A 24,815-nucleotide genomic window follows, 5' to 3' on the forward strand; every position below is an offset into this window, starting at 1 on the left:
TACACCCTGTCCCTCCTCAAATCCCTCACCACGTCTGGGGTGTAGAGATAAATTTAAGTGGAGGTTGCTGTAGGGACCTGTTGGTGTCAAGTATCCCCAGCTTGCAGAGCATGTCTGCCATTTTTCTTCCCGTCTTTTCTCAGTTTCAGTTGCTAATTGTGTCCACTTCATCTCCAGCTCTTCACACACGTAGCACACACAGAAACATACTAAACCATTTTTAATGTTACCCGCTCTACACCCCATTCTCCTTACAGCAGTCGGTATGTAGAAGACATACAGTTGTATGCAGAAAACATGCAGCTGTAAAAATATGCAGAAAGTATGCAGATGTCTGACATAATGAATGTCACAGCTGTTGATTTTAACATTAATAATTCCACAATGTAATGTCTTGACACTGATATAAAGGAGGAAAGAAACAAACGTCCAAACTTAGCCAGTTATTAGCAAAATTATACCCCATTATTGTAAACTGAAGTAATCTCCAATTAGCCAACTGTGACTTTAATCTACACTGGCGTCCTTTTTTATGTGCATGAAGAGACAAGCAAACAAGCCAAGACTCCGCAATTTATGGCTATGCAGTTGTCTTCTGCAGTGCAACTGAAAAAGACACAGTAGCCAAATGAGGTCACAGTAGTGGAATCTGCACAGAAGTAGACTGTAAAATGTAAATATCCATCCTTGGTTTTCACACAGTGGATAACTACTGTGGAGCAGAGGTTGAGAAGAATTGAAATTTGGTAGCAAATAGCAAACATCACGGTATATGATGTCACTTTTGGTCTTCCACAACACACATTACAAATGCTTCTGATAGTCTTTGATGTTCTGCTTCTGCCGAAACATGAGGCTGCCAACCGTCTGCAGCCAACTGGGCATCTCAAGCACCAATCCCTCATACTGGTCTCTCATTGGCGCCCCTCATACGATCCTCCCACGGGACAGTCGGCTTCAGTACGATCACCTGTCTGAGTGTTACAGGCAGCAGAACAATGTCTACACAACATAGATAGACGGATAGCAAAGAATAAAAACTGTATGTATATAGTGTTTCCTTTTACATGTATGAGTGTGTATGTGTGTGCAAAAGTAAAGGTCACATCTTAAGCAGTTCTATAAATATTCAAAGGAGATGTGACTCTCGTCAAAGTCTGCTCAGATTTCGTTCATCTAAACACACACACACACACACACACACACACACACACACACACACACACACACACACACACACACACACACACACACACACACACACCTTTAGATATTGGGTCACAGCCTAGTTGAAAAGGCCTTGCTCAAGAACTCTTTTCGTGTATCACCATTACAGACAGGTGTTAATACTCTATTGGGCTCCAAGCCAACAAACATCTCTCTCCCCCCCGTATCTCTTTCTCAACTTGTTTCAAGCTGCTTCAAGCTCTGTCAAGTCTCTACTGATGACTTTTGGCTCAACCAAACCAAGACCACACATATACACCGGCAATGATTTTATCTTCTAACCAAGAGAAATATTGTCATTGATGCACACTCAAACAACCCACACTGGATTCCAGCAGTTTCATGAACCTAACTGTAACTTTCTGTGCTCAAAAAGTGATTCTTCTTCCAGAAATATGGAACTTCCCTCTCATAAGCTATGTAACAAAAGGTTCTGTTTCATGAATTTAGTATAACACATAGCTATTTATATATTGTTGCATAGGTCACCCCCTTTCCCATCTTTTTTTTTAATTTCCTCTCTTTTCCCCTCTGGTGTGCTACTGCTCTTTTCCTGATCTCAGGCCTCAGGTCTTGGGTCAGAAAGGACAGGGGTGATAAGAGCTTCCAGGTCACCTCTCCTGTCTCTGGGGGTCAGGGTGGGGGTTTTTGCGGTGACAGCAACAACACAATCACTCAGCTGAAGCACCAGGGCTGAACCTCTTGTCCTGGTTTGGTCCCTCGTCATCTTTGCTCCATGAACTTCATTTTGTTTCTGTGAACAGCCCCATCTGCAAAAGAAATCTACTAAAATCTAAACAAAGGGGCCACGCACCACCAAAATTCAACTTAAAGATTTGAACTGACAAACCTACTGTCTTGTAATACAGGGACAAAAATTAGACTAACTAACGAAATTTAAGTTATTAATGTTTTCTGATGCTGCTGATGGTTCTTTTACATCTGTAATATTGGTACACAGGAATATATGCCTATAATCTAATTTCTGATCAGTTGACAATCCTTTAAAATAATAATGTCTATGAAAGAGGATCTATTGTTATGGTCTGTCTTTGTTTGTGTTTAGGTTTGACTGCAATCGGAGAAAAAAAGCAAAACACTGATATTTACAGCTCTATCAGTGAAATATTATTACTCAAAATGTTGAGATTTCATGTTGAGGGGCCCACCTTATACTACCTTGATTGCGGTGTTATATAGCACACAGCACACACATACACAGTTATCTGATTCAGAGACAGTGTAATGCCTGCTGATATTTTGAGAACGTTAACAGCCCAATCTCCCTGATTAGCTCCCCTCTCTCGCTGTGAATCGATGCCTTGTGCTCTGGGTCCCTGCACTCAAACTAATCTAGTTGACTTTCATAACTAGTATAATCTGATTATAAAACCCCCGGTATGGGCACCACACAGAGCAATGTGGCCGAGGTCACACACCGCTTGCTGAGACATGCCACAGGACTGTGTTCTGACTGAACGGGTTCTCCATTAAGTGGGAGATTACACATTCTGCTGCATAACTGAAAAAGAGAACAGTCTGCTTAGACTTTTCATAATTATTATATCTGCTTTGTTTCCTCGACACCTGACTGAAAGATTTTATTTTTTCCATGTTAAATTCAATTTGGAAACAAATAGTAAGCCAGAGGTTCAGTTCAGTGTCTCAGATACAAGTGTGTCTGTTCTCTAAAAAGTTTATTTTTTTTAAATCTCATGATGTATTTTTTCCATATACAGTATTAAGTTAGTTTACACTATCAGTGATATTCATAAAATATACAAGTGAAATCCAAGGAGCTTTTATATTTTTTATTTCAAAGGCTTGATGAAAAAAGAAAATTTGAATTCTTTGTGTTCCCTGTGGCCAAAACAACCTTAGCGCTTTGCAGGATTTTAACTGGTTCCTTTTTGAAAAAAGGGGCTTTTGATAGTTGCCCGATTCCCTAGAATATACTTCACCCATATGCACCAAAATATACAGTTCTCTGCTCTTATTTTTGTATATTCAGTGGTAAGTTTTAGCATTAAGATTTCCTAGTAGTATTTCATGTTGAACTTAAGTAACTCATATCATTTTCCAGTACCTCAAATTGTCTAATGTTTATGTTTAAACCAAGTCTGACATGTGGTGTGTTTCTCTTGCAGCCACCACAGAGGAAAGTCCTCCCTGGTTTGTTTGGGTTAGACAGCAGAGGAATGAGGGGAGGGAGGACAGAGAGATGGGGGGAGTGGGAGGTGAGGGGATGATGACAGGGGGAAGGGGGCTGTTAGTGATCTTGGACAAAGCACTCTGAATTTTAAAGAGGGAATAGAAAAAGAAGAGGGAAAGGGGGAGTGGAGGTTCGGAGGAGAGAAAGGAAGAAGGGTGGGTAAGGGAAAGAGGGGAGAAAGGTGGCTGAAGGAAAGGAAGGGCGGTTTGGGAAGGGGTGATGGGGCAAAGGGGAGGATAATTAGATGGAGGAGAGGAGTGGAAGGGGAAAGACGGAAGAAGCAACAGAAGGAAAGTGAGGTGAAAGGGGAAGGGGTTAGTCCATGCAATGAGGGAATATTGAAGGAGGGAAAGAAAAAGATGAGGAGGATAGAGGTGGGGAGAAATGAAAGGGTGGAGGAGGTGGAGGTGGTGGAGGGCAGGGACCTTGGGGTTACATTCCTGAAGTGCAACCAGCCTGGTGCTGCTCTGCTGCCCAGTGTACTCACGGGGCAGAGAGGTGGACTGACAGGCTGTCACAGTGACTCATGAGACAGAGAGAAAGCAAGTGAGTAAGAGAGATGGAGGAATAAAATGTGTGAGTAATGGGAGAAAGAGAGATATAAAAAAAAAAAGAAAGAAGAAGAGGTGGAGACAGAAAGACAGTTTGCTTTGATGTGTATCTATAATGTTAACAATATTCTCTGTTAGACCAAACATCCAATAGACTCAATAGACTCATGTGAGCAAGCAGAGTTACATCTTTTCTTCGCCTCTCCTCTCCCTCCTTTGATGTCAACTCACTTATCTACAAACCTCTCTGTTCTCCTATTTCTCTTCCCTCTTCCTTTGACAAACCAGGGCTACCCAGCCTTCTCCTGGCAGGTGACCACATATTGAGGTCAGAGAGACATTGTATATCCCAGTTTAAAAGGATGGTGTTCACATCGGTCTGATTTATACATCATGTGCTGAATGCATAAACATTTTTTAATTCCCAGGGCAGGCGGAAATGAAATTGCTTTTGCAGGCTAGCTCATGACCAATGTGATCAGGCTCATGGATGTGGTACTTAAAAATAATATTCAGATGTTAAAGTAACTACTATGCCAATCAGCCATGACAACAGGAGATTCATCTTCACTCTGTGGTGCTAGTACTACATCTAGTGGCACATAGAGTCCATTGCAAATGAAAAAAAATGTTGGAGTAATGCCGTATTTATATATAGATCTATATATATATATATTTTTTTTTGTGTGAAGCCTCTTAAACAGTGTAAATTGTCTAATCTACTGCAGCAGTTCAAGTTTAGTCTGACCATGTAGTGAAGTGAGTGAAAAGTGATCATAATTCTTCCCACAACATAATAACAAATTATATTACACAGGTTTAATTGATTATACATTTAAATATCATATAAAAATGAGATCGACAAGGTGAAGTTGTGTGAAATGCTAAACAAACAAGACAAAGTTACAAAGGCAATTGGAGAAGAGTGTTTTGTACAGATTTAGGAAATGAAAGCAGCCCTTTGAGACTGGCAAATCTGAGAGAGGAAGAATAACAGAAGTATCTTTACCCACCGGTGTAAAAAGGGCAAATTATATATAGTTTACTATTTCAGAAGAAAAACATAAAATGAAATAAATATTTACCAAAATAGCATACAAAAAGGTTATATCACACCAACAATGACTTTGAGTTGTGAAGAAGACCAAAGTGGTAATAATGAGGGTAACGGTTACTTCATTATAAAAGAAATACCTCTTTCCCTTTTTCTATTCAATATTGCACCTTACAGGGGAGTCCTTGAATACTGGAATCTACTGCACACTACAGAAAACTTAAAAACTGAATAATCAAATTGCAGAGAACAAATTCATGTGCAAATAGTATTCTGACATCCATCTTCTCTGTATTTTCACATATTTTCCCCAGGTTCTGCTACAGACCATTTGTGATGGACAAAACTAATTGAAGAGTAAAACCCTGAACACAACTTAGTTAACTAATATTAAAGAAAAAAAAAAGGAGTAGCTTGACAGGACTAACATTGACTGTTCTATTATGGCCATTACATTAAAAAAAAATATATATTTCCAGAGGGTCAAACACTAAAGACAACAGAATATTAAAAAGTGGGCCACTAAAGGAAAACGAGTCAGACTTTAAAGTGCAGCAACAACAATATACTGTATTTAAAAATTACAAAAAACATCCTAAATGTGACACTTTTAGCAGGTGTAACAGTCCCATAGATGCCAGTGTAAAAATCAAATATACATTTAACCAGACCCGAAACGCCGTCTTTTCTGCCTTTGATTTAACTGCTCACAGTGCTGGGAAGGAAACCTTCAGAGGCTGTTTTCCAGTATTCAGCAACAATGTCACCACAAACCATTAGAAAAGTCCTTTTTTGGGGAACTAAGGTATTAGTTCAGTTGAGTGACGTGCTGTCCTTCTACAGTAAAAGGATACTAAGGAATACTTCCTCAAATTCTAAAAGTCACAAGTGTCACTAAAATGTGGACAGCATATGGTCCCTGATAAGTACCGACTCTTGTGGTCACTGGCCATGGCTTGTATGTAGCTAGTCAGTCACAAATTTAAATACACAGTTGAGTGATATTTTCCATCCGAATAAAAATCGGATATACTTCTTCACCAATTCAGCACTCAAGATGCCTCTTTCCCTCCTTTGGTTTCATTGAGGACTATTAACTCCCTGGAGAGAATGAAAAATATAAAAGTGATAAAAAATGTGTGACATGTATGCGATGTGCAGAGAAGTTACAGAGAATAATTTGAAGTATGTGGGACATGATTTCTTCATTGTAGTTGTGTCTCATGGGACTCTTTATGAGCTTACATTTATCTATGTAATCAATGTATCATGGCTTTTTAAATGGAGGCAATTGTGTCTAGTAAACAACCACTTACTCCTCACATCCATTTACTCTCCACTCTTGTGTCACATCTCCTGCTGCTGCTCCTGGAATCCAACATAGAAACTGTTGTTAGTTTTTGCACATTATTGCACTGAGTGAGTCATACTGATGTCTTTGTATTCTTACAAACAGAAATGTGTGTAGAACAACTACTTTGTGACAAACTCAGTCACTGTCCTTACCTGTCTGTCTTTTCTTGCATTTGCAAGAAAGTAGCGCTACCACCATTAAAATGACAACCACCACTGCGCAGGTAGCTACTATCATTACAGGACTGTAAGTTACAGGTGGAACCATGGGTGTACCTTCAGATGAGAACAAATGTATATCGGCGTCAAAAACACATATACTGAGGCAGTTAAGTTTAAAGCATAAGGCTGGCAACATTTTCTATTTCTATTACTGTCAACATATCAAACAAAAAACTGTGTTAGTTTTTCTCAATATTTTCTTGCTTTACTACCCTCTCTGTGGCTCTTAGCCCTAAACCCAATTGGTCCTACTGAATATGTAAATTTTTATCACCATGTCATAAAAATATAATTGAATTTATTTAAAAGGTTAAATAAGTTGCCAAAACAGATGAGTACCGCAGTTCTTAAAACAACATTACTCAACATTTGGATATGCTACACCTAATAATAAGTATTATAATCCTACTCAAATACCTGAGAAGCCTCAGTTCACATTTTCATGGAATTTGTTGATAATAGGAAAAATATAAATCACCATATGTGGTTATAAACCAATACTTTGGTTTATAACCACATACCTGCAAAACCAGGGGCATTCCCTCAGCCTCAGCTGTACTTTTTGTTTAGTGATGATTAGCAAATGTTAACTAACGCACTAAACTACAATGGTGAACATGGTAAACATAGAGAGGTGGGGCCTGTACTTTGAAGCAAGTTCAACATACCCAGGATATCTTTTCGTTATCTGACTTCACTAAGCCTAACAACTGTGATCAGGCTAAGTGGTCACACGACGGTGGTTATCAACTCAGTAAGTCAACCCAGGTTTTCCCAATCTATCAATGAGTATATTTACATAAAAGGGGCAGTGTTTGCAGCAGATGACCAATCGCAAACATGGACAAGTCTACTGGCAGCAGAGCAGTATATTTTACAATCAAAGAGCAAACTATATATTAGACAAATATGAAAACTTAAACACCTAATCCCGGCTAAAAGCAACAGTTGCAGCAGCCAAGGACAGATGGCCAAAAATTGGTTACTGTGTGAATACGTAAGTAAGTAGGCTTATAATATCACTGCAATTGTGCAATTGTGTATTGCATAAAATTAATGGCTTGCTTAGATGTGGTTTCAAACAGACTTGGGAGCAAATACAAAATAAATATAAAAACATAATTCAAAGTGGTAGTTAGGCTGACTTTCATACCTTATAATTATAGCTACAAATGTCAATATGTTTTTAAATGAAGTTCTTAAGAACTGAACACACAGGTTCCGGTTTCATTTCAGCTCTCTATACTTGCTAAACATCAGCATGTCAGCATTTACATTGTTAACATGTTTCCATGCTAGCAATAGCATTTAAAATCAAAGCACTGTGCCTAATTACATCCTCACAGAGCAGTTGGCTTTGCTGTAAACTCCTAGTCTTGTATAGGCCTTAAAATCTTTTAACAGAAATAGAAAAAAATAAACTCTGGTGTGAAACTCAAACAGTCAAACATTGACAAGTTGTACAAGGATGCAAAATTTCCCTCTCACATTCCTTGAAAAGTAGCCGTCAAAGGGGATCTATGCCAAGGGGCCTCCTTTGCCTTTCAAATTTCTCAAAACTAGCCCAATGGTAGAAAGCATAAAACAGATTTTGGTAAAGAAATCATCAGGACTTGTCCTGTTGGTACTCACAGACTGAGAACATGTCTGAGGTGACGTCGCCCACAGAGCAGCTGAGATACTTCAGCTCTTCATTTGAACAGTTGAAGTATGCGGTGCTGGAGCTGTTGAACAGCATGGTGCTTGGATTGGGCACTTCACTGCTGTTCACAACTTTCCACATCTGACTGCTGCTATTCCTAGACACAGGTACATTCCACATCATCTTGGTGCCTGGGTACCCGCCATGCGATGCACACGTCAGGAGACAACCAAAGCCGAGGTTTTCATCACAGTTCATTGTGACTGTAGGTTTAGTGTAGTTGGCTGGAAGAAACAGAGGCAGAGGGAAAGCCATCACTGTCAGCCCTCTGTTTCCAGTGTGTAAGGCTTTCTGAAACTAAGAAAAATAGTCCTACACCTTGTACCTTTTCAATGATCATTACTGGGAGAGTGATGGAAAGGTGCATAAAAGCAAGGTATTATATATTTTTTAAGAATTATACAAAAGGAATTAAAAGTCTAATAACAATGACGGTCACATAAGCAGAAGCTTTATGAGATAAGTATGGAAGATACAAAAATGGATGACTTAGGAGGAGATCTGATGTCATCTTTGAACAAACTGAAAATGCGATCTGTAGATAAAGCAGCACAAACACTCCCCGCATTCAGACTACAAAATTGACATAAGTGCATGCAGTGTACATAAAAAGGCACATGCACCTGCTTCTGTGTTCAGTTCAGTTCAGACCCACGTCATTGACTATGTCCTATTTCATCTCAGTTGCTAAAAACGCAGCAGTACAACATCTGTGATTGCACAGCTATTTCATATGTGGCAACCCACACAACATTTTGTTGATGTTGTACTTTTAATTCTTTATTTCTAAGTTTTCGAAACAAGTATTCCAGAAGAACAGAAAAAGATTTTTATTACTATTATTAGATATTATTTATATTTCTATCCTACATTGATTTTCACATACTGGACACATATTGAAGAAAAAAACTGGCCATCCCTCTGCCTAAATCAAATTAATTTCATAGGCACTGCTTTCAGTTGAAAAAACTATTCCTCACCAATGATGTTGGTAATGTGCTACAAGAGTGCTTAATTCAAAATACTGTATTCAGTATTATTCCATCATTGTCTTGTAAAGTGTTATAAACCAAAACTATGAACACCCTTAAACTTAGATAATGAAACTATATTTTTAAATGTTAAATTTAACAAACACATACCTGTGACACTGAGGTGCATGGCTTGTTGAGTAATCTCCTCATTGTCACTGTACCTAATAATGCATTTATATTCCCCACTATGTGAGATGTTCAGCCTGTACATGTGCACCGTCATCTCGGTGTGATCCACTCTTGTGTTCTCCCATATCTCCGTCACATTTTTTGATGCATAGTAGCCATTCACAAATTTGTCGCCGATTTGAAAGTAGAAAAATATAACTGTCTTTCTTGGTATTCTTGGGCAGTGAAAGGTCACATTTCCACCAACCTCCCCTCTGAGGTGAATGGGAGAAGTGCTTTCTGGAAAAGAAAAGTAAGAGGGAGTAAAGGGTCAGAGCATGCTCAGAAACCTTTCATGAAACAGAATGAAATTGTCTTAAGGGAGAAATGAATACACGACCTGTTGCAGATTCAGAAACAATTGTAGGTTATTAAAAATTAGAAATATATTAACTTTGATTGCAGCCAATTTGTATTTCAACAGAAGTCTATTTCCAGGTATGAATATCATCAGCTTTGCTTTGTTGGCATTTTTGTAAAGGACAGAATGTTTAGTTGCCTGAAACTAAGAAAAAAGAAAAAAAAAAAAGAAAAGAAAATTAATAAGGGCGCAAGTAGAAGGGGGCATTATTCCTGAGTTATTATGTTGCATTAACATAAGTAATATACACTCACCAAGCACTTGATTAGGGAAACCCGTACACCTGCTTATTCATGCAATCATCCAATCAGCAAATCATGTGGCAATAGTGCCATGCATAAAATCATGCAGATACAGGTCAGGTGCTTCAGTTAATGTTCACAGAACATCAGAATGTTGAATAAATGATCTGACTTTGACCTTGGCATGATTGTTGGTGCCAGACAGGTTGGTTTGAGTATTTATGTATTCATTTATATGGAGGAGTTTACTCAGAATAGTGCTAAAAACAAAACAAAACAAAAAAAATCCAATGAGCGGCAGTTCTTCGGACGGAAATGCCTTGTTGATAATAGACGTCAGAGGAGAATGGCCAGACTGATTGGAGCTGACAGATATCTATGGTAAGTCAAATAACCAGTCTTTACAACCGTGGTGAGCATCACAACAAATCCAACCATGAGGCGGATGGGCTACAACAGCAGAAGACCACGTCAGGTTCCACTCCTGTCAGCCAAGAAGAGAAACCCAACCTGCCTTGTGTCAATAGTCCAGGCTGGTGGTGGTGGTGTAATGGTGTGGGGAATGTTTTCTTGGCACGCTTGGGCCCCTTAATACCAATCTATCGTGGTTTGATGCCACAGTCTATCCGCGTATTGTTGCTGACCATGTGCACCCCTTTATGGCCACAATTTACCGTCTTCTATTGGCTACTTCCAGCATGATAAGGAAGCATGTTACAAAGCAAAACTCATCTCAAACTGGTTTAATGCACACAATAGTGAGTTCAGTGTACTTCAGGGGCCTCCCCAGTCACCAGATCTGAATCCAGTTGAACACCTTTGGGATGTGGTAGAAGAAGAGATTCACAGCATGAATGTGCAGGTGACAAATCTGCAGAGAGGATGTGATTCAATCATATCAACATTGATCACAAAGATTTCCAATATCTTTTGGAATCCATGCTACGAAGAATTTAGGCTGTTTTGAGAGCAGAGGGAGGCCCTACCCAGTATTAGTATGGTGTTCCTAATAAATTGCCCGGTGAGTGTTTGTTGCATTAACAGCTTTTACTTTAGGATGTGTGTGGGTGTAAAGGTCAAGAGTTTTTCTTAAGGTCTTTTGAGAGCTCCACTTGATGACGCATTAGTTTAATCTCAGTTCCTGTTAATCCTAGCTGGTCTTTCCTTTTGTGTAAAATACATGACTAGTAGTGTCCCTTTCATGTTTTACATGATCTAAAGGTCACAATTTTGAAAATGATGTTACAATGAGCAATAGGTTTTATATTTCGTTATCACCTTTAATGTAGGTTTTTAGAATGTCCACCAACACCTGTGAAAAATGTCTATGTTTTTAGCTTGATAGATGTTCAGCTCTCTTCACCAGCAAGTCACTAACTTTGTCTGTCTGAAGCTTGGTTTTGATGGGTACGTAGCTCATTCTTATCACAGCTATTTTGCTGAAAATAGAAATGGGGTCAATGAGGGCAGAGGGACTGTGATAGCAAGTTTATTGGAGTTAGAGAATAGCTCAAGAAATATTATATTCTTACAGAGGGTTAAATGAGAAGACTGATAACACTCTTGTGTCTGTATGGTAAATATGAAGCTACAGCTGGCAGCCAGTCAACTTGGCTTGGCACAAAGACTGGAGAGAGGGGGAAACAGCTAGTCCAGCTCCAGTAACCAGTCATTATGCTAAACTAAAGTAAACGGCAGCACTGTTGGTTTCTCTCATAATACATTTGGTGTTGATTTATTCATATGTGACGGGTAATAGTGCAGTGATATCACTTGTCCTTATTCATGTAATCTATTTATATAAACAGCTGGTTTCACCGTAAAACCGAAAAGAAGAAATGTTGCGGGTGCATCTATCTAACAGAAGTGCTCACCTGTGACAGAAAATGTCCATGTCACAGTCCAAACCAGCGGCACCAGCCAGAAGTAAAGCCTTTGGTTTCTTGGAAGACTGAGGAAAAATAACCACTTGTTTAAATGGTTACCCAGGTAACACTGGGGAATTACAGTAACAAAGAGGGGTACACACTGTACACAAGATTAACAGAGTCACAAAAACTGCATGCTAAAAGCACAGACAATACTTTTTGGCTCTGTCTGGAGATAGTTAAAGATGGTCCAGTTCACTGCCTCTGGAGCCACATGTGCTCATACTGACTCATCATCAAATCTGACCAGACTTGTCCTCCTATGTCACCAACCATCATTCTTTCTGACGCTGACTGTACCACCTCACCTCCTCTTCTCCAGTAAAAAAAAAACAAGTGCACACTCAAGGATGTGATCAGCATTTCACAGTATTGCAGCATGAATATGTGAGGAAGTTTCTCCCTGGGTCCATGAGGTGCTTCATATCAATGGTTCCTCCTAAAGTTTTCTCAAATAACTTCAATTTAAGAGTCAGGAGAGCTATGGATAGAAATACTTTTTTAAAAGTATAACACCAGGAAAAAAATTTAACTCTGTGAAAGTTTGAAAAAAGTTCTCAGTATCCTCGCCCTTTTAGATAACCTGGATACATGTTGCTGATGAGCCTTGACACAGGCATCAATAGCTCCACTGAGTGATTCAGGGTCACAAACCCATATCTTTCAGTTAGTTCTCAGGTCAGATTAATAAATACTGAAAGGATATTTTTAGTTGTTTCTTGGACAATCTTTTGTGGTTGACTTTCATGGATGTTAGTAATCTTTACTTCCATGACTACATCGCTGACTGTTAAGCTCCCCCACCCAAATGGGGTGGGGAGTTCTGCTGAGGGTTGGATGAGATCATGTTGTTTAGACAATCTACTGACAATACATTTCTTTAATACTAAAAATATACTTAATTCAAGGTGCAGACAATTTCCAAATACTTAACACGTAGTCGTTGTATTATAAAGTCTAATGCTGAAATTTCAAAATAATTGTGACATGATAGAAAGCTGGAGGGGTACTTACAGAAAATACTGTAGGTTGCAAATGGATGCCTGTTGAAAAGACAACCAGGTTAATCACTGTGATAGGATTGATTATCTTTACATTTAATTCAGTATCTTTTAAATAACTGAAGAACAGCATTAATCAGGCAGCAGTCCACTAGATTGGCAAGTAAATAGAGCACCCATGCAACAGTCAATAGTGGAGAGATTTTTCATCGTTTGTCTTTGTGTACCCCCACACACACACACACACATACACACACACATACACACACACACACACACACACATCACACACACCCACTCCCACCCCTGCATCCAAAAACCACTGCATGTACTTCTTGAATCACCACTGTTTTGTTAAATTTACTTACTATGAAAATTAATATTGAAAATGATAGTGTTTGTCGAATCGGTAATTAGTACACAGGCATATACTAAACACTGTCTCTGGAAATTATTCTCATAAAAAACAAAACAATCTCATCTGAAATATCTGACTGTCTGTCTAACTCTGTCTGAAGCTTGGTTTTGATGGGCTGGTAGCTCACTTTTATCACAGCTATTTTGCTGAAAACAAAAATGAGGTCAATGAGGGCGGTGGGACTCCCACTCACGACAGTTAGTCTTGAGTGGGAAAATGAGTTTTCTCATCCTGAAAGAACACACCCAAAAAAGTATTTTGAACAAATAAGCTTAAGGAAAGTCCCGGTGAGCAGTATCAGAGAAAGCCTCCTTCTGTTGATATGCAGAATGGTGTATTCCTGTACCTATCGGGGGAATCTGCTGTCACACTTCAGACAGTACCATCCAGTTTTTTACCAAGTGCTGAAAGTATCAGCTATTTTCTAGTTTCAGTTAGTATATACTGCATGTATGTGTATTAGTCTGTAAAAACTCAATTTCCCCCAGGACAAGAAAAAAATTGATTTCATTATGGGTTTTCACAAGCTATTTTTAAATTATCAAATGTATCTAAACTTGTTCATAAGGAAATTTATTTCTGTTGTGACTTTTCTGCAAAGGGCCTGCTCATAGTGACCTAAAATCTTAAGAAATTCCCAAGTAAATAATAACATTTGAATTCTTTTAGTTGTAGGTTTGGTAAATCAAAGGAAAGGGACATTGAAAACTGTCTGCGAGTCAAAATGTTTCACAAATGTCCTCTTAGAAACCTGGTCTCACTTTATTCAAATGCACATGCATTCTAGAAATTATATTAACTCCTCTGAGAAAAGTTCTTTATATTGAAACTCTGCCCTGAAAACACAAATTCATAGAATGTTGAGTTTGCAGCAAAAAATAACCTTAATACAAAAGTGGACTTCCTTTGGAAACACCACTACATGCATCATGCTTCCTAATGAGTGGCATCATGTATCATGTGTCCTAAGCAGAAACCAACAACAGGAAGAGGGAATTCCCAAGGGCAATATAATTACCTAAAGTACTGTACATTGTGCCTTCGGTTTTAGAAAAAGTGATACAATAAGGGCTGTGAAAGATTAATTAATTAATACATTTGGAATTCTTGAGGCTGATTTTAACAACAGGCATCATGTCTTCTACAGTAATTAACTGTGATGTAGTAATTTTGATGGAGGTTAAGTTTTCTGTTATTTCTGTGACTGTATGTTTTTTACACCAGAACCTACAATTTTATTGAGACTGTGTCAGAGGTGTTGATTCAACTCTGACAATTTTTGCAGGTAAGGTTTGCAGTTTCAATGTTTTCTATTGCACTTTAGGCAAAGGTATTCGGTTTTTTTTTTTGTCCCTAATTTGTCTTTAGGGAATGACAGGTGAATTTGGGAGAAAGACCATCTTGGTAAAGTTGATGTAGTCTTATATAAAATATTCTATATATTTTTGCGGTTATGGTGAAGGGACATTTACACGCTTTAATAATTTACACAATATACAATATACAATGTATACAAGTAAGTAAACTTAGATAGCAATAGAAAAACACAGACCAGCGTATGTTATGACTGGTTGTGTGTTATGAATCAATCTGTGTATTTAAGTGTTTGCTCTCTTCAAATAAGTGTTTACTAATACTATTATTATACCATCAGTCATAGTAATGATCACAAGCTAACAATGAGGCTTTACTAGTATGGGAATTCCCACATGACGTAACATGATTTACTAAGCACTATTCCCTACTGGATTCTTTCAAGGCATCAAGTGCAAGCATGTCGTTAGACTTTGGCTGTCAAGTCAACCCGTCAACAAATCCAGTCACCATTCACACACATCTATTTAAACTCAACTCACTTAAGTTTCATGTCTTTTGAATGTGGGTGTTGTGTGATACTTTATGGGGGTGAAAAATAGAAAGGACTGCAAAGAAATTTGTAGGGTGAAACTGATTGAACTGAAGTGAGAGACTGGTGGTTGGACAGGCGTACTTGTTTAGCTACTATTGCTACACAGCTGAAGATTCACTAACTGATTTTTTTTTTTCAAGAAAGACAAAACACAAGCTATTTCCTATCTCACATTCAGTGATTTCCCAATCCTGTAATATACATATCCTCAACACTAGTCTGGTGTATCTGTTAGATACACCAGTCATGTATGAAATCAGCAAATACAGGTACTCTATTAACACAAGTTGTTTTGATTTAGACTGTTAACACATTCATGATGCCATTATTGACATATTTTGCTCTGTCTTAGTCACAACTACTGTTATATTCATAAAGCTGAATAACTTTTTTAAAACTGTTTTTTTTAATCCAGGTGCACACGTTTGCACATACTATTGTTATAAAATATTTAATCTTGCAGCGGACAGAACGATTTTCTGATAAGCAAGCAGGTGTTAGTTTACCTAAAACGTATTTAATAGTTGTGTTTACTACTTGTTCTGCTGATTGGTATAATCTAGCAACTGAAACAATTGTAGCGCACTTGAAACCAAGGTCTTCCAAGAAAGATTTAGTTTTTTAGAAGTTATGAGCTCGTACACATACACACAAACACACATAAACACACACACATAGCATTCACAGGCTGCTGCTCGATAGCATTTCACGTATATTTTATAAACTGAAAACTATGTTAATGAATGAGAAAATTCAATTCTAACATCAGCATGGCATTATTATCTAAATAATAGCCTTAATCACAATAATAAAATGAATTTTTAAATTGGACAAGAAAAAACAGAAAGAGGTGAAACAAGCTCTTACCATTATGCTTTCTTGCCTTCTCTCTCTATGGGAAAGACTAAAAACAAGGGACTTCCTCTTCGAGGTAGCAAACATAATGGGTGCAGCTGTATGAGTCATTTGGCTGTTTTTTTTTTTTTTTTTTTTATCACACCACATTCTATGAAGGACAACCTTACAGTAACATATTCTTCTTTTAATTGTACAGAACTTGATCTGCCTTTGTTGCAATGTAATACAAACTGTATGTAACTGATGTTTATTTTGCTGAGATTTAGTTTGTGTATTTAATTTACTGTTGATCATTGTAACTTGAAGGCTTCCACAGAATTTTGTGTGTGTGTGGGTGTGTGAGTGTGTGTGCTTATGCGTACATTCACTACGAACATTAAACTTCCCTGTTTACTTAGCAACTCAGGCTCACCTGCATGAATTATTGATCACAATCATTTACCATGGTAAACACAGTGGCGTTACATTCCTAAAATTCTGCTGCTGTTTGTTTTCTGAAATTATGTATTTTTGAACATGTCACAGTAAATATGAATTTCTCAAAGAATGTTTGGTGTGGGGGAAGGAGGAAGCTGAAGTTCAGTGTTAACCATAAGTAAATGACCCAATAAACTGCCACTGCATAATTTTCCTTTGAACACGATTTGATTTTCTGTAAAAATAAGCCACAAGCAGGAAAACACTCTACTTGCTCCCTCAGCTACATGTGAAATTGTCTTCCCTGGTTCAAATTCGACAGAAAGCTTAGTAATAACAGGCAGAAAGCCAGCGGAAACTGTTATAAAAATTATAATCTTGAAAATTATGTTTGCTCATTAGAAAAAATGTCTTTAATAAATTCACAGCAACTGAATTAAAAGGGAACATATGGGGGAAGGGGGGGGGTAGTTAATTCCCTTATTGAGAAAAAACTCTATGTAATCTTCTTGCATCAATAAAGTGATACAAGGCAACAGTAAACATGTCATCTAGTCCGTTTCTTTGTCTAAAATAAATAAATGTCACCTATTTGGGCTGTTAATATAACATCTTGGCCCACTAAGAGCAACTTTGAATGGTGGAATACAGCAGTAAGATGCATAATTTAAGATTATAAGAAAATGTGAGATTGCACTACATGCAGTTTGTTCATCCATCACAGCCAACAATCCAACCTTGTCTCCTGTGATTGGCCTATTTGATTAATTGGTCCATCAAAACTGGAGAAAAATGCATCTTCCTAGTAATGGTTTATCCATGAAGATGAGTATTGTTTAAGTTTGTGTGTATACAACTGATTAACTTTTGGGCCAAAGTTGCCTGTACTTGACATTTTGTTACAGGTGGTGTGCTGTTTTCTTGAAAATGCACAGTAAACTCCCACACCTGGTTTGCTACTGGCACCTCTGCTGCTAACCACTGAGTGTTTCACATTCACATTTTGTTCTTTGTTCTTCACTTACACTTTATAGAGCATCTTTTCACTTCTGTTTTTCAATCACTTTGTTGATTGAAATTGTCCTTAATAACCATTCAAAAAGTTTATAATTTGTAAGGTTCCCAGCTGAACTGACATGGATGTAAGAACTGGACAGAATTTGAATGTATAAACTTGGATTTTGATATGTAATTTAATATTTACTTTCACATTTGACGAATACAGATATACAGATATAAAGTGTGTCTGACCCACAATGCATGTTAAGTGTTGCCCAGTGTTAGCTCACTCTCACTCTAGTAGCCTTTTTATAGATCCTTGAATCCAGCTGTCATTGACCTCATGAAACTGTCCACCTCAATCAAGAAAAAGTGGTTAGAACACAAATCTATATTTTTTGTGATTTTACACCCATGGCCCCAGTTGGGAACGGGTCTATCCCAGTTGGGTGGAAAGCAGGGGAATACCCTGGATGGATCAACAATCTCTCACAGGGACAATCAGTTACTGACACACACTCACGAACAAGTCTCTATTGCACCTGGCTAATATGCGTTTGGACTATGGCAAAAAACCTTCAGTATGTGAGGATAAGAAGAGCAATATATTGAATGTTGCTGCACTGTGGAGAAAAATTACTGGCATTCCTGAATTGAGTCACAACAATAGAATTTTTTTTGCATAAACAAGGATTCCCAGGGATTTTCCATGTGTATCCCCGATAAATTTGAGAAAACTGCCCTGAAGTCAAGCCTCCTCCTCTCTTGCCTTTGACTCATCCCCAGTATTTCCATTCAGCCTATTACAACACTTTCTATTATACTACTGTATATTGGCTGTGCTTTTGAATCATTAGTCTGCAAATATTAGCAGTAACGATATTTATGTACAATCAAAGCTAAATAGTCCCTTTATAGAATTTTTATGACTGTAGGACAGAATTTATTCTTGAGAAAGGGGGATTTCTCATTCAGTCACCTTAGTGGCTGTGTGCCTTATCAGAAAGATACTGACATGAAACTATATATTGTATACAAAGAGGTGACATGAATGTTTTTTGAAGGTAATGGTTGTTTCTGGGAATATGGGGTAATTTAGCTATTGGATGAGAGGAGTTTTTAGACATAGATACAATTTTGACATCCTTGCAAACTTTCCATAACAATGAAATATAGATCATCAGTGTTTATGTTTTCTACAACACATATGGGGCATTGTAGAATATTTTTTGTATAACTTAACAACAGGCCCTCTTACACAAAGCCTTGCTTAGGTGGTGAACAGGAATTTGATGGCCGGTGGGCAGTATGTGGGAGGAAAGGCTGTGAGAACATAACCACAATTTCTAAAACAGTTCATAAACAAATCACTTCTCATCATTCCGAGATATTTTGAAACTCAAGAACAATCTCATTTTAACTATTGCCATCTTTCTTTAGTAACTTCCTGTTTGAAAAGTGCTCCCCCGAACCAAAGCAAATTCAAAATATCTCTGTTAAAAAGAGTTTTACAAGAAAATATGAAGCCCTGCATTGTGCTTTAAGGCTGCAGTTGCTGTCTGTCCGCTATCTGCTTTGTTTAAAGCACTTGGAGTGTATTTGTTGCTCCCAAAATGGGCTTGTAACCAACCAACGGATAGTTCAAGGGCCAATAGCAAGGAGTGACTTAGAGGCTGTTTTGAGAAATACAGTGGCTCTAGAAAGTAATGAGAGCCTTTCACTTTTTGCACACTTTATTGTGTCATAGATTTTATTTTGAGTTAATAAAATTGTAATTTTTGCACATTATTCTACACTCAGTAACCCATAAGGATAACATCAAAACATGTTTTTAGAAATTCTTGCAAATTCATTAAAGACACTTTGAGTGAAAAGCACATGACAGCCTGTTTGGAGTTTGCTATACAGCATTTGAAGGACTCTGAGAGAAGGGTCTGATGAGACAAAAATTGAACCCTTTGGGCAGAGCTCCAAACACTATGTCTGCTGAGCACCAGGCATTGCCTATCAACTGGCCAATGCCATTGCTATGTTGAAGCATGGTGGATGCAGAACCAACCGCTGGGGGGCGTCTCAGTGGCAGGGACAGGGACACTGGTCAGAATTGACGGTAGGATGAATACAGCCAAACACAGATACCTTCTTGAAGAAAACCTTTTCCAGACTGCACAAGACCTGAGACTGGGACGATGATTCACCTTTCAGAACAGCAATGACTGGAAGTGGATCTGTGGAGAGTCCTGAAGATGACAGTTCACATATGCTTCTCATCTAATCTGATGGAGGCTGAGAGGATCTGCCAGAAACAAAAGATGTGAAGCTATAAGGGGCTTCTACAAAGTACTGAGTTAAGGGTCTGAATACTTTTGTAAATAAGAGATTTCAGTTTTTGATTGTCAATAAATTTGCCAAAAATTCTAAAAACATGTTTTCACTTTGCCATTATGGATTATTGAGTGTAGATCGATGAATGGGATTGAAATTTCATCCATGTACAATGAAATCTACACGACAAATAAAGTGTGCAAAAAGTGAAGAGGTCTGAATACTTTCTGAAGCCACTATTATTGTTAATCCTACTGGTCAACAGTAAAGACAAAAGGTCATCATACAAATCCCTCATCTCCCAAGAGCTTTAATTATTCTGTAAATGTGAAGTTGGGTGTAGAGACACTGTGTTACAACAGAGTTTCCCTTCTACCTATATTAGGTCAGTGAGAGAAATGTCACACTCTTTATACATGCCATCTCTAGTTATATGTAAAGAGAGAATCCCTGTTCCAAATTGATTTTGCATGTGTATATGCCAAAGCCCCTGTGCGGCAGTCGGTTTATGGTAAATGTATCCATTGTAAGTTTGTTACAATATGGGAACATTCATTAAAAAAAATAACTCTCAACTGACATGACAAGGGCCTTAAGGTAGGTCCTTCATTATTATCTGAAACTGAGGGCCTGTCTTGAGGAGGAGCCCTATGTATTTCTTGAATGGTGAACTTTTCCTAAATTAAGTTGTGTTAAAATAAATTACCACACAGCAAACCTGGGGCCAACTTAAAAGTACTTTACACAATGCACACACAAGAAGGTGAACAGAGGGTTAATAGGGACCCTGCAACTAATTTTTGTCCTAGTGCCTCCTTGTAGGTTAATCCAGCCATGACCACAGAAGACATTACATTTTGTGCTGGGAATGGGCATACTTTTTAGGCCTTCATCAAGTGAGACATTTTGACACATCACAGTGGAAAAAACACAGGTGTAAATAATAAAATTATAGACAGCTAAATGATGGCTGGCTCACTTTCACACTGTCATGGCTTACTGCAACACCTGAATAGAACAGAGCCATTGTTCATGTTATCAGTAACACCTGGGTTTTTCCAACTGTGACAAGTCAAAATGTCTTCTACGATAAAGACATTACATTTCTAGACAACAATAATAAACAATCCAGATTAATAAATAAATAAAATAAATAATATGTTATTAAGAAATAAAATAAAAATATATATAATATTTTAAATTGAAAAAAAAACCTTGTGGACTGTTATTTTGGATATTAAAATCCCTGACAGGACACACTCTTTCTTCAAAGATATAGATTACAAGTTTTTTCGAAATAGGAAACAGGTGTTTTTATATTTTCATAGGTTCTCAGAAATGTCTCTGTGAGAAAACCTCGTGTGCAACCATTCTAAGTAAATGGCGTTAGTAAATTGCGTAGGATTGCAGTTCCACTGTGTCACGTGGTACAAGGGATCGTAGTTGCTACCTGGTAACCACGCAGGCATAATCTTGGTGAATACACATAGATTACTACGGCTTCGCCCCACGGATTAAGTTACCAAAAGCTACAACAGTAGAACATTTGGTGGAAAAACGGTATGAAACCAAGGTTGCCATTAATTTGCTAGAATGCTGAAGTCAAGCGGGCTAGCTAAAATACTTAACTTTAATTCACAGAGGCAGTGACCTAGCATTAGCTCGCTAGCTGATGTTATTTGCCCTCTCCTATAGCCATTACTAAGGTTAGCTATAATGCTATACCATAACTTTGCCAACATTTTTAGTCCTTTCCATGCAAATAGAACAGGCTGCTTAAACAAAAAAGACGGGCTGAAAGAATGCTGGTCTGATAAGCTAACGTTATTAGCACTAGCACCTTTAAGATAGTAGCTAATAGTTTAGCAACGATATGAGCATTTATAGCACTGGTCTAACTCATCACTTCAGAGACGCTATGTTACCTAAAACAAGGACAGTGAACCGGGAAACTTGAACGGTGATATGTTTTGAAGAAAGCTAACCGAAGAGCAGTGTATTTCCTTGTTTCTGGGTCGGCAGAATACAAAGTTATATTACGTATTAGGTTAAAAATTGAAACAACGTGAGGTTTGACTGAAGTTAGAGGATGATATAACCTCAGCTTGTGTCCTTTAATGGGTTATCAGGCTCAAACTGGGTCTGGTCCTGATGCAGGAGTAACTAGCAAAGTTCTAAGGTGCTATAATACTTATTAAAACGAGGAATCTTTGAAAATAGAAAATAAAGCCTTAAAAATATGTAGAAACAGCCTCAAGACTTTGTGTTTTTTGGAAAAACTTGCTTTACACAATAGCTACCATTAAGCCATATCCCTCCCCTTGTGTGGTCCTTATGTGTCGAAAGTGTATCTATCTATCTATCTATCTATCTATCTATCTATCTATCTATCTATATATATACATACTTTTTTGGTGCACTTTTGTGTACAGCTTTCTCACTTTCAGTACATTAGTTCCAGCAGAAAGATGCCCCATGGTTCAGATGATACTCGCAAGACGTTTATCCTGACCACAACTGGAAACTTCTTTGGAATAAAGCCTTCGTTGTCCCTTGCTGACAGCCCAGAGCTTAATAACTTCTTGGATGATGGAAATGAATTTGTCCTGTCCGTCAGCACACATGATAATGACCTTCACTTGTCAAATAAGGTAACAAAAATACTGAAAGCATCATTACAGAATTAAAAATGGAAGAGATTTGCCTCAAGGCTCAAAGCGCAAAAATTCTAGGCTTAAACTAATTGGTTAAATGGTAATAATTTTTAAAGCTAAGCCATAATTTACAATGAATAAGCCATTTCATGAAAAACTGCAATGATTAGATATTGCTCCAAGTTATTGGGAGAAGTTATAGTTAAATCAGTTAAATCAGTTAAAATTTGCCTAAGGTCATTGATTCTAAATAGTAATTCCATGAAGACATGAGGGACAACTTGTAAATGTTGTCATTTTTTACTGTTATGCATGATATTTGAAAGCAAAAATATTAATCAAAGCACTGCACAGTTAACTGTCTTATGTTTACTTGAAAATTAAATGTCTTTTTTTTTTTTTTAATCATCTCATCCTCCTTTGACAGATTGAAGCTTCAGTGGACAGCAAAGAAAAGGTGTTGGTGTTCTTCAAGCTGCATCCCACAGTGATCACGGAAGACAACCTTCACAGCAGCCTCCTGGTGTCGTCCATGCTGGAGTCTCCCATCAACACCCTGTACCAGGCTGTCAGACAGGTCTTTGCACCTGTACTGCTAAAGGTGAGCCTTTGTGTAGATCACACAGTCAGCAAAAAATTCCATCAAATATGAAGCTACTATTTGGAACATATTTCAAGCTAGAATGAGTCAAAACTTTCTCTATATTTGTAGTTACAAAAAAAACACTCTTTGACTATTAAAATTGAAAAGAAAGAAAAAAACAGATTTGAAAACAAATGACTGTAAATAAAAATTACAACAGCATTATAAATATAAATAAATATTTTTAAATGCTTTCACATTAAGCTTTTGATAGGTTGTTTTGGGGGCCAAAATGATTTTGCAGGCAGGAACAGAGGACAAGTTTCTGTTTTTTTTTCTCCCAAGGATGAGCGCTGGCGTTCAGCGTTCGACCCTAAGTTGGCAGGCCTGTTGAGTGAGCTGGAGCTTGGCCTGGGCTCAGTAGTCCGACAGTCTGGAGCACAACCCTCTGCTGAAAAGGGCCTCATGGAGGAAGAAGTCCTTGGTATACATAAATATATTTTTGCAGAAAGAAATACAGAGGTTAGGGCCTTGAGAGTGGTCAGAGCGGTAATAGATGGTTTTTCAAATATTTTAATTTTGGAGGAAATAAACATTATGCTTGCCATTTGGTAAAATATCTTGCTCGTATATATGAAAGGAAAGTATTCACTATACGTGTATATTATTTTAATATAAATGTTACTCGTGGATAAGTTAATCCTTACTGCCGGACGCTGTGGTAACACGCTCTATCAGTTAAACTTTAATGGACAACTGAACTTGAATTTATTACTGATTTATTAACCTTTGACTGTATTAGACTAATATATGCATAAAAATATAATTACTTTGCACCTGTCAGTGTGGCCTAATCAGGAAAAGTTAGTAAGTGTATGGCTAAACATCAATTGCATTTGTCAATTTCGTAAGGAGGTTGTCTGCTTAAAAAAAAAAGATAGCTAGATACAATAGATTATGATTTTTCACACAATGTAATAATATTTTTTTCCCACTCTGTGCAGGCATCCTGACTCCTAATGATGAGTTCCAGTACTGGGCAGATCTCTCTGAGTCTGCAGAGAAAAGCAGTGTGAGAGAAAGGGCAACATATTTCACAGAGCAATTTAAACCCATACAAAAGGTATGCTCTTAAACCATTATTAATCAGGACTGTTTACATGAAAAAAATTTAAATAAAGTGGGATTATTACAATATAATTATCGCAATATATCGTTTTTATATGTACAGTACACAGAGTTGTTGCTCATTGAATTACAGTTATTGAGAAGTGAACTATAATCTTTTGTAATTGTTCTAGAAGAAAACTAAAGACTAAATCAAACCAACACAACAAAACCATGTGTCTCTGTGTTTCCACCAGGAGTATGACGGTCTTGATGGCTTGTCAATGTCTGATGTTGTGGATCTGGTGGAACAGAGCAGAGAGACACTGGATGATGTTTGGCGGCAGACTGATTTTGATCCTTATCCAGAAACACGCATGGTCCGGCTCATGGATATTATAGGTGGGATTCTCTCACACTAACGCAAACCTAAACCAGGAAAAGAAAAAAAAAATCCTGATGGTGGTTTTATTATACAGCGTACATCAAG

General features: G+C 37.7%; 2 protein-coding genes across 3 annotated transcripts in view; one reads left to right on the forward strand and one right to left on the reverse strand.

The window, feature by feature from the left end:
- Nucleotides 1–876: 876 nt before the first annotated feature.
- On the reverse strand, nucleotides 877–16,274 carry LOC120791504 (T-lymphocyte activation antigen CD86-like). 2 transcript variants are annotated; one of them, XM_040129910.1, is made up of 8 exons: nucleotides 16,250–16,274; nucleotides 13,069–13,097; nucleotides 12,001–12,077; nucleotides 9,464–9,763; nucleotides 8,252–8,545; nucleotides 6,551–6,673; nucleotides 6,361–6,412; nucleotides 877–974 (listed from the first exon to the last, which is right to left on the reverse strand). In XM_040129910.1, exons 1-8 carry the CDS (start codon nucleotides 16,250–16,252, stop codon nucleotides 902–904), a joined length of 951 nt encoding a protein of 316 aa, XP_039985844.1. In that variant the 5' UTR covers nucleotides 16,253–16,274; the 3' UTR covers nucleotides 877–901. The 2 variants fall into 2 exon arrangements, with proteins under 2 accessions (XP_039985844.1, XP_039985845.1); XM_040129911.1 differs by lacking the exon at nucleotides 877–974 and adding an exon at nucleotides 4,810–6,145.
- Nucleotides 16,275–21,438: 5,164 nt separating this feature from the next.
- The window catches only part of LOC120792359 (cytoplasmic dynein 2 heavy chain 1), a 119,090-nt gene continuing 115,713 nt past the window's right edge, over nucleotides 21,439–24,815 (forward strand). The window contains exons 1-6 of the mRNA XM_040131496.1: nucleotides 21,439–21,541; nucleotides 22,414–22,632; nucleotides 23,063–23,236; nucleotides 23,564–23,702; nucleotides 24,223–24,341; nucleotides 24,583–24,727. Of these exons, the coding sequence (XP_039987430.1) occupies nucleotides 22,450–22,632; nucleotides 23,063–23,236; nucleotides 23,564–23,702; nucleotides 24,223–24,341; nucleotides 24,583–24,727 (760 nt within the window). The 5' untranslated portion in view covers nucleotides 21,439–21,541; nucleotides 22,414–22,449. The remainder of the gene's footprint in view (nucleotides 21,542–22,413; nucleotides 22,633–23,062; nucleotides 23,237–23,563; nucleotides 23,703–24,222; nucleotides 24,342–24,582; nucleotides 24,728–24,815) is intronic.

Source organism: Xiphias gladius, chromosome 7 (genome assembly GCF_016859285.1).
Source record: "Xiphias gladius isolate SHS-SW01 ecotype Sanya breed wild chromosome 7, ASM1685928v1, whole genome shotgun sequence".
Lineage (NCBI taxonomy): Eukaryota > Metazoa > Chordata > Actinopteri > Istiophoriformes > Xiphiidae > Xiphias > Xiphias gladius.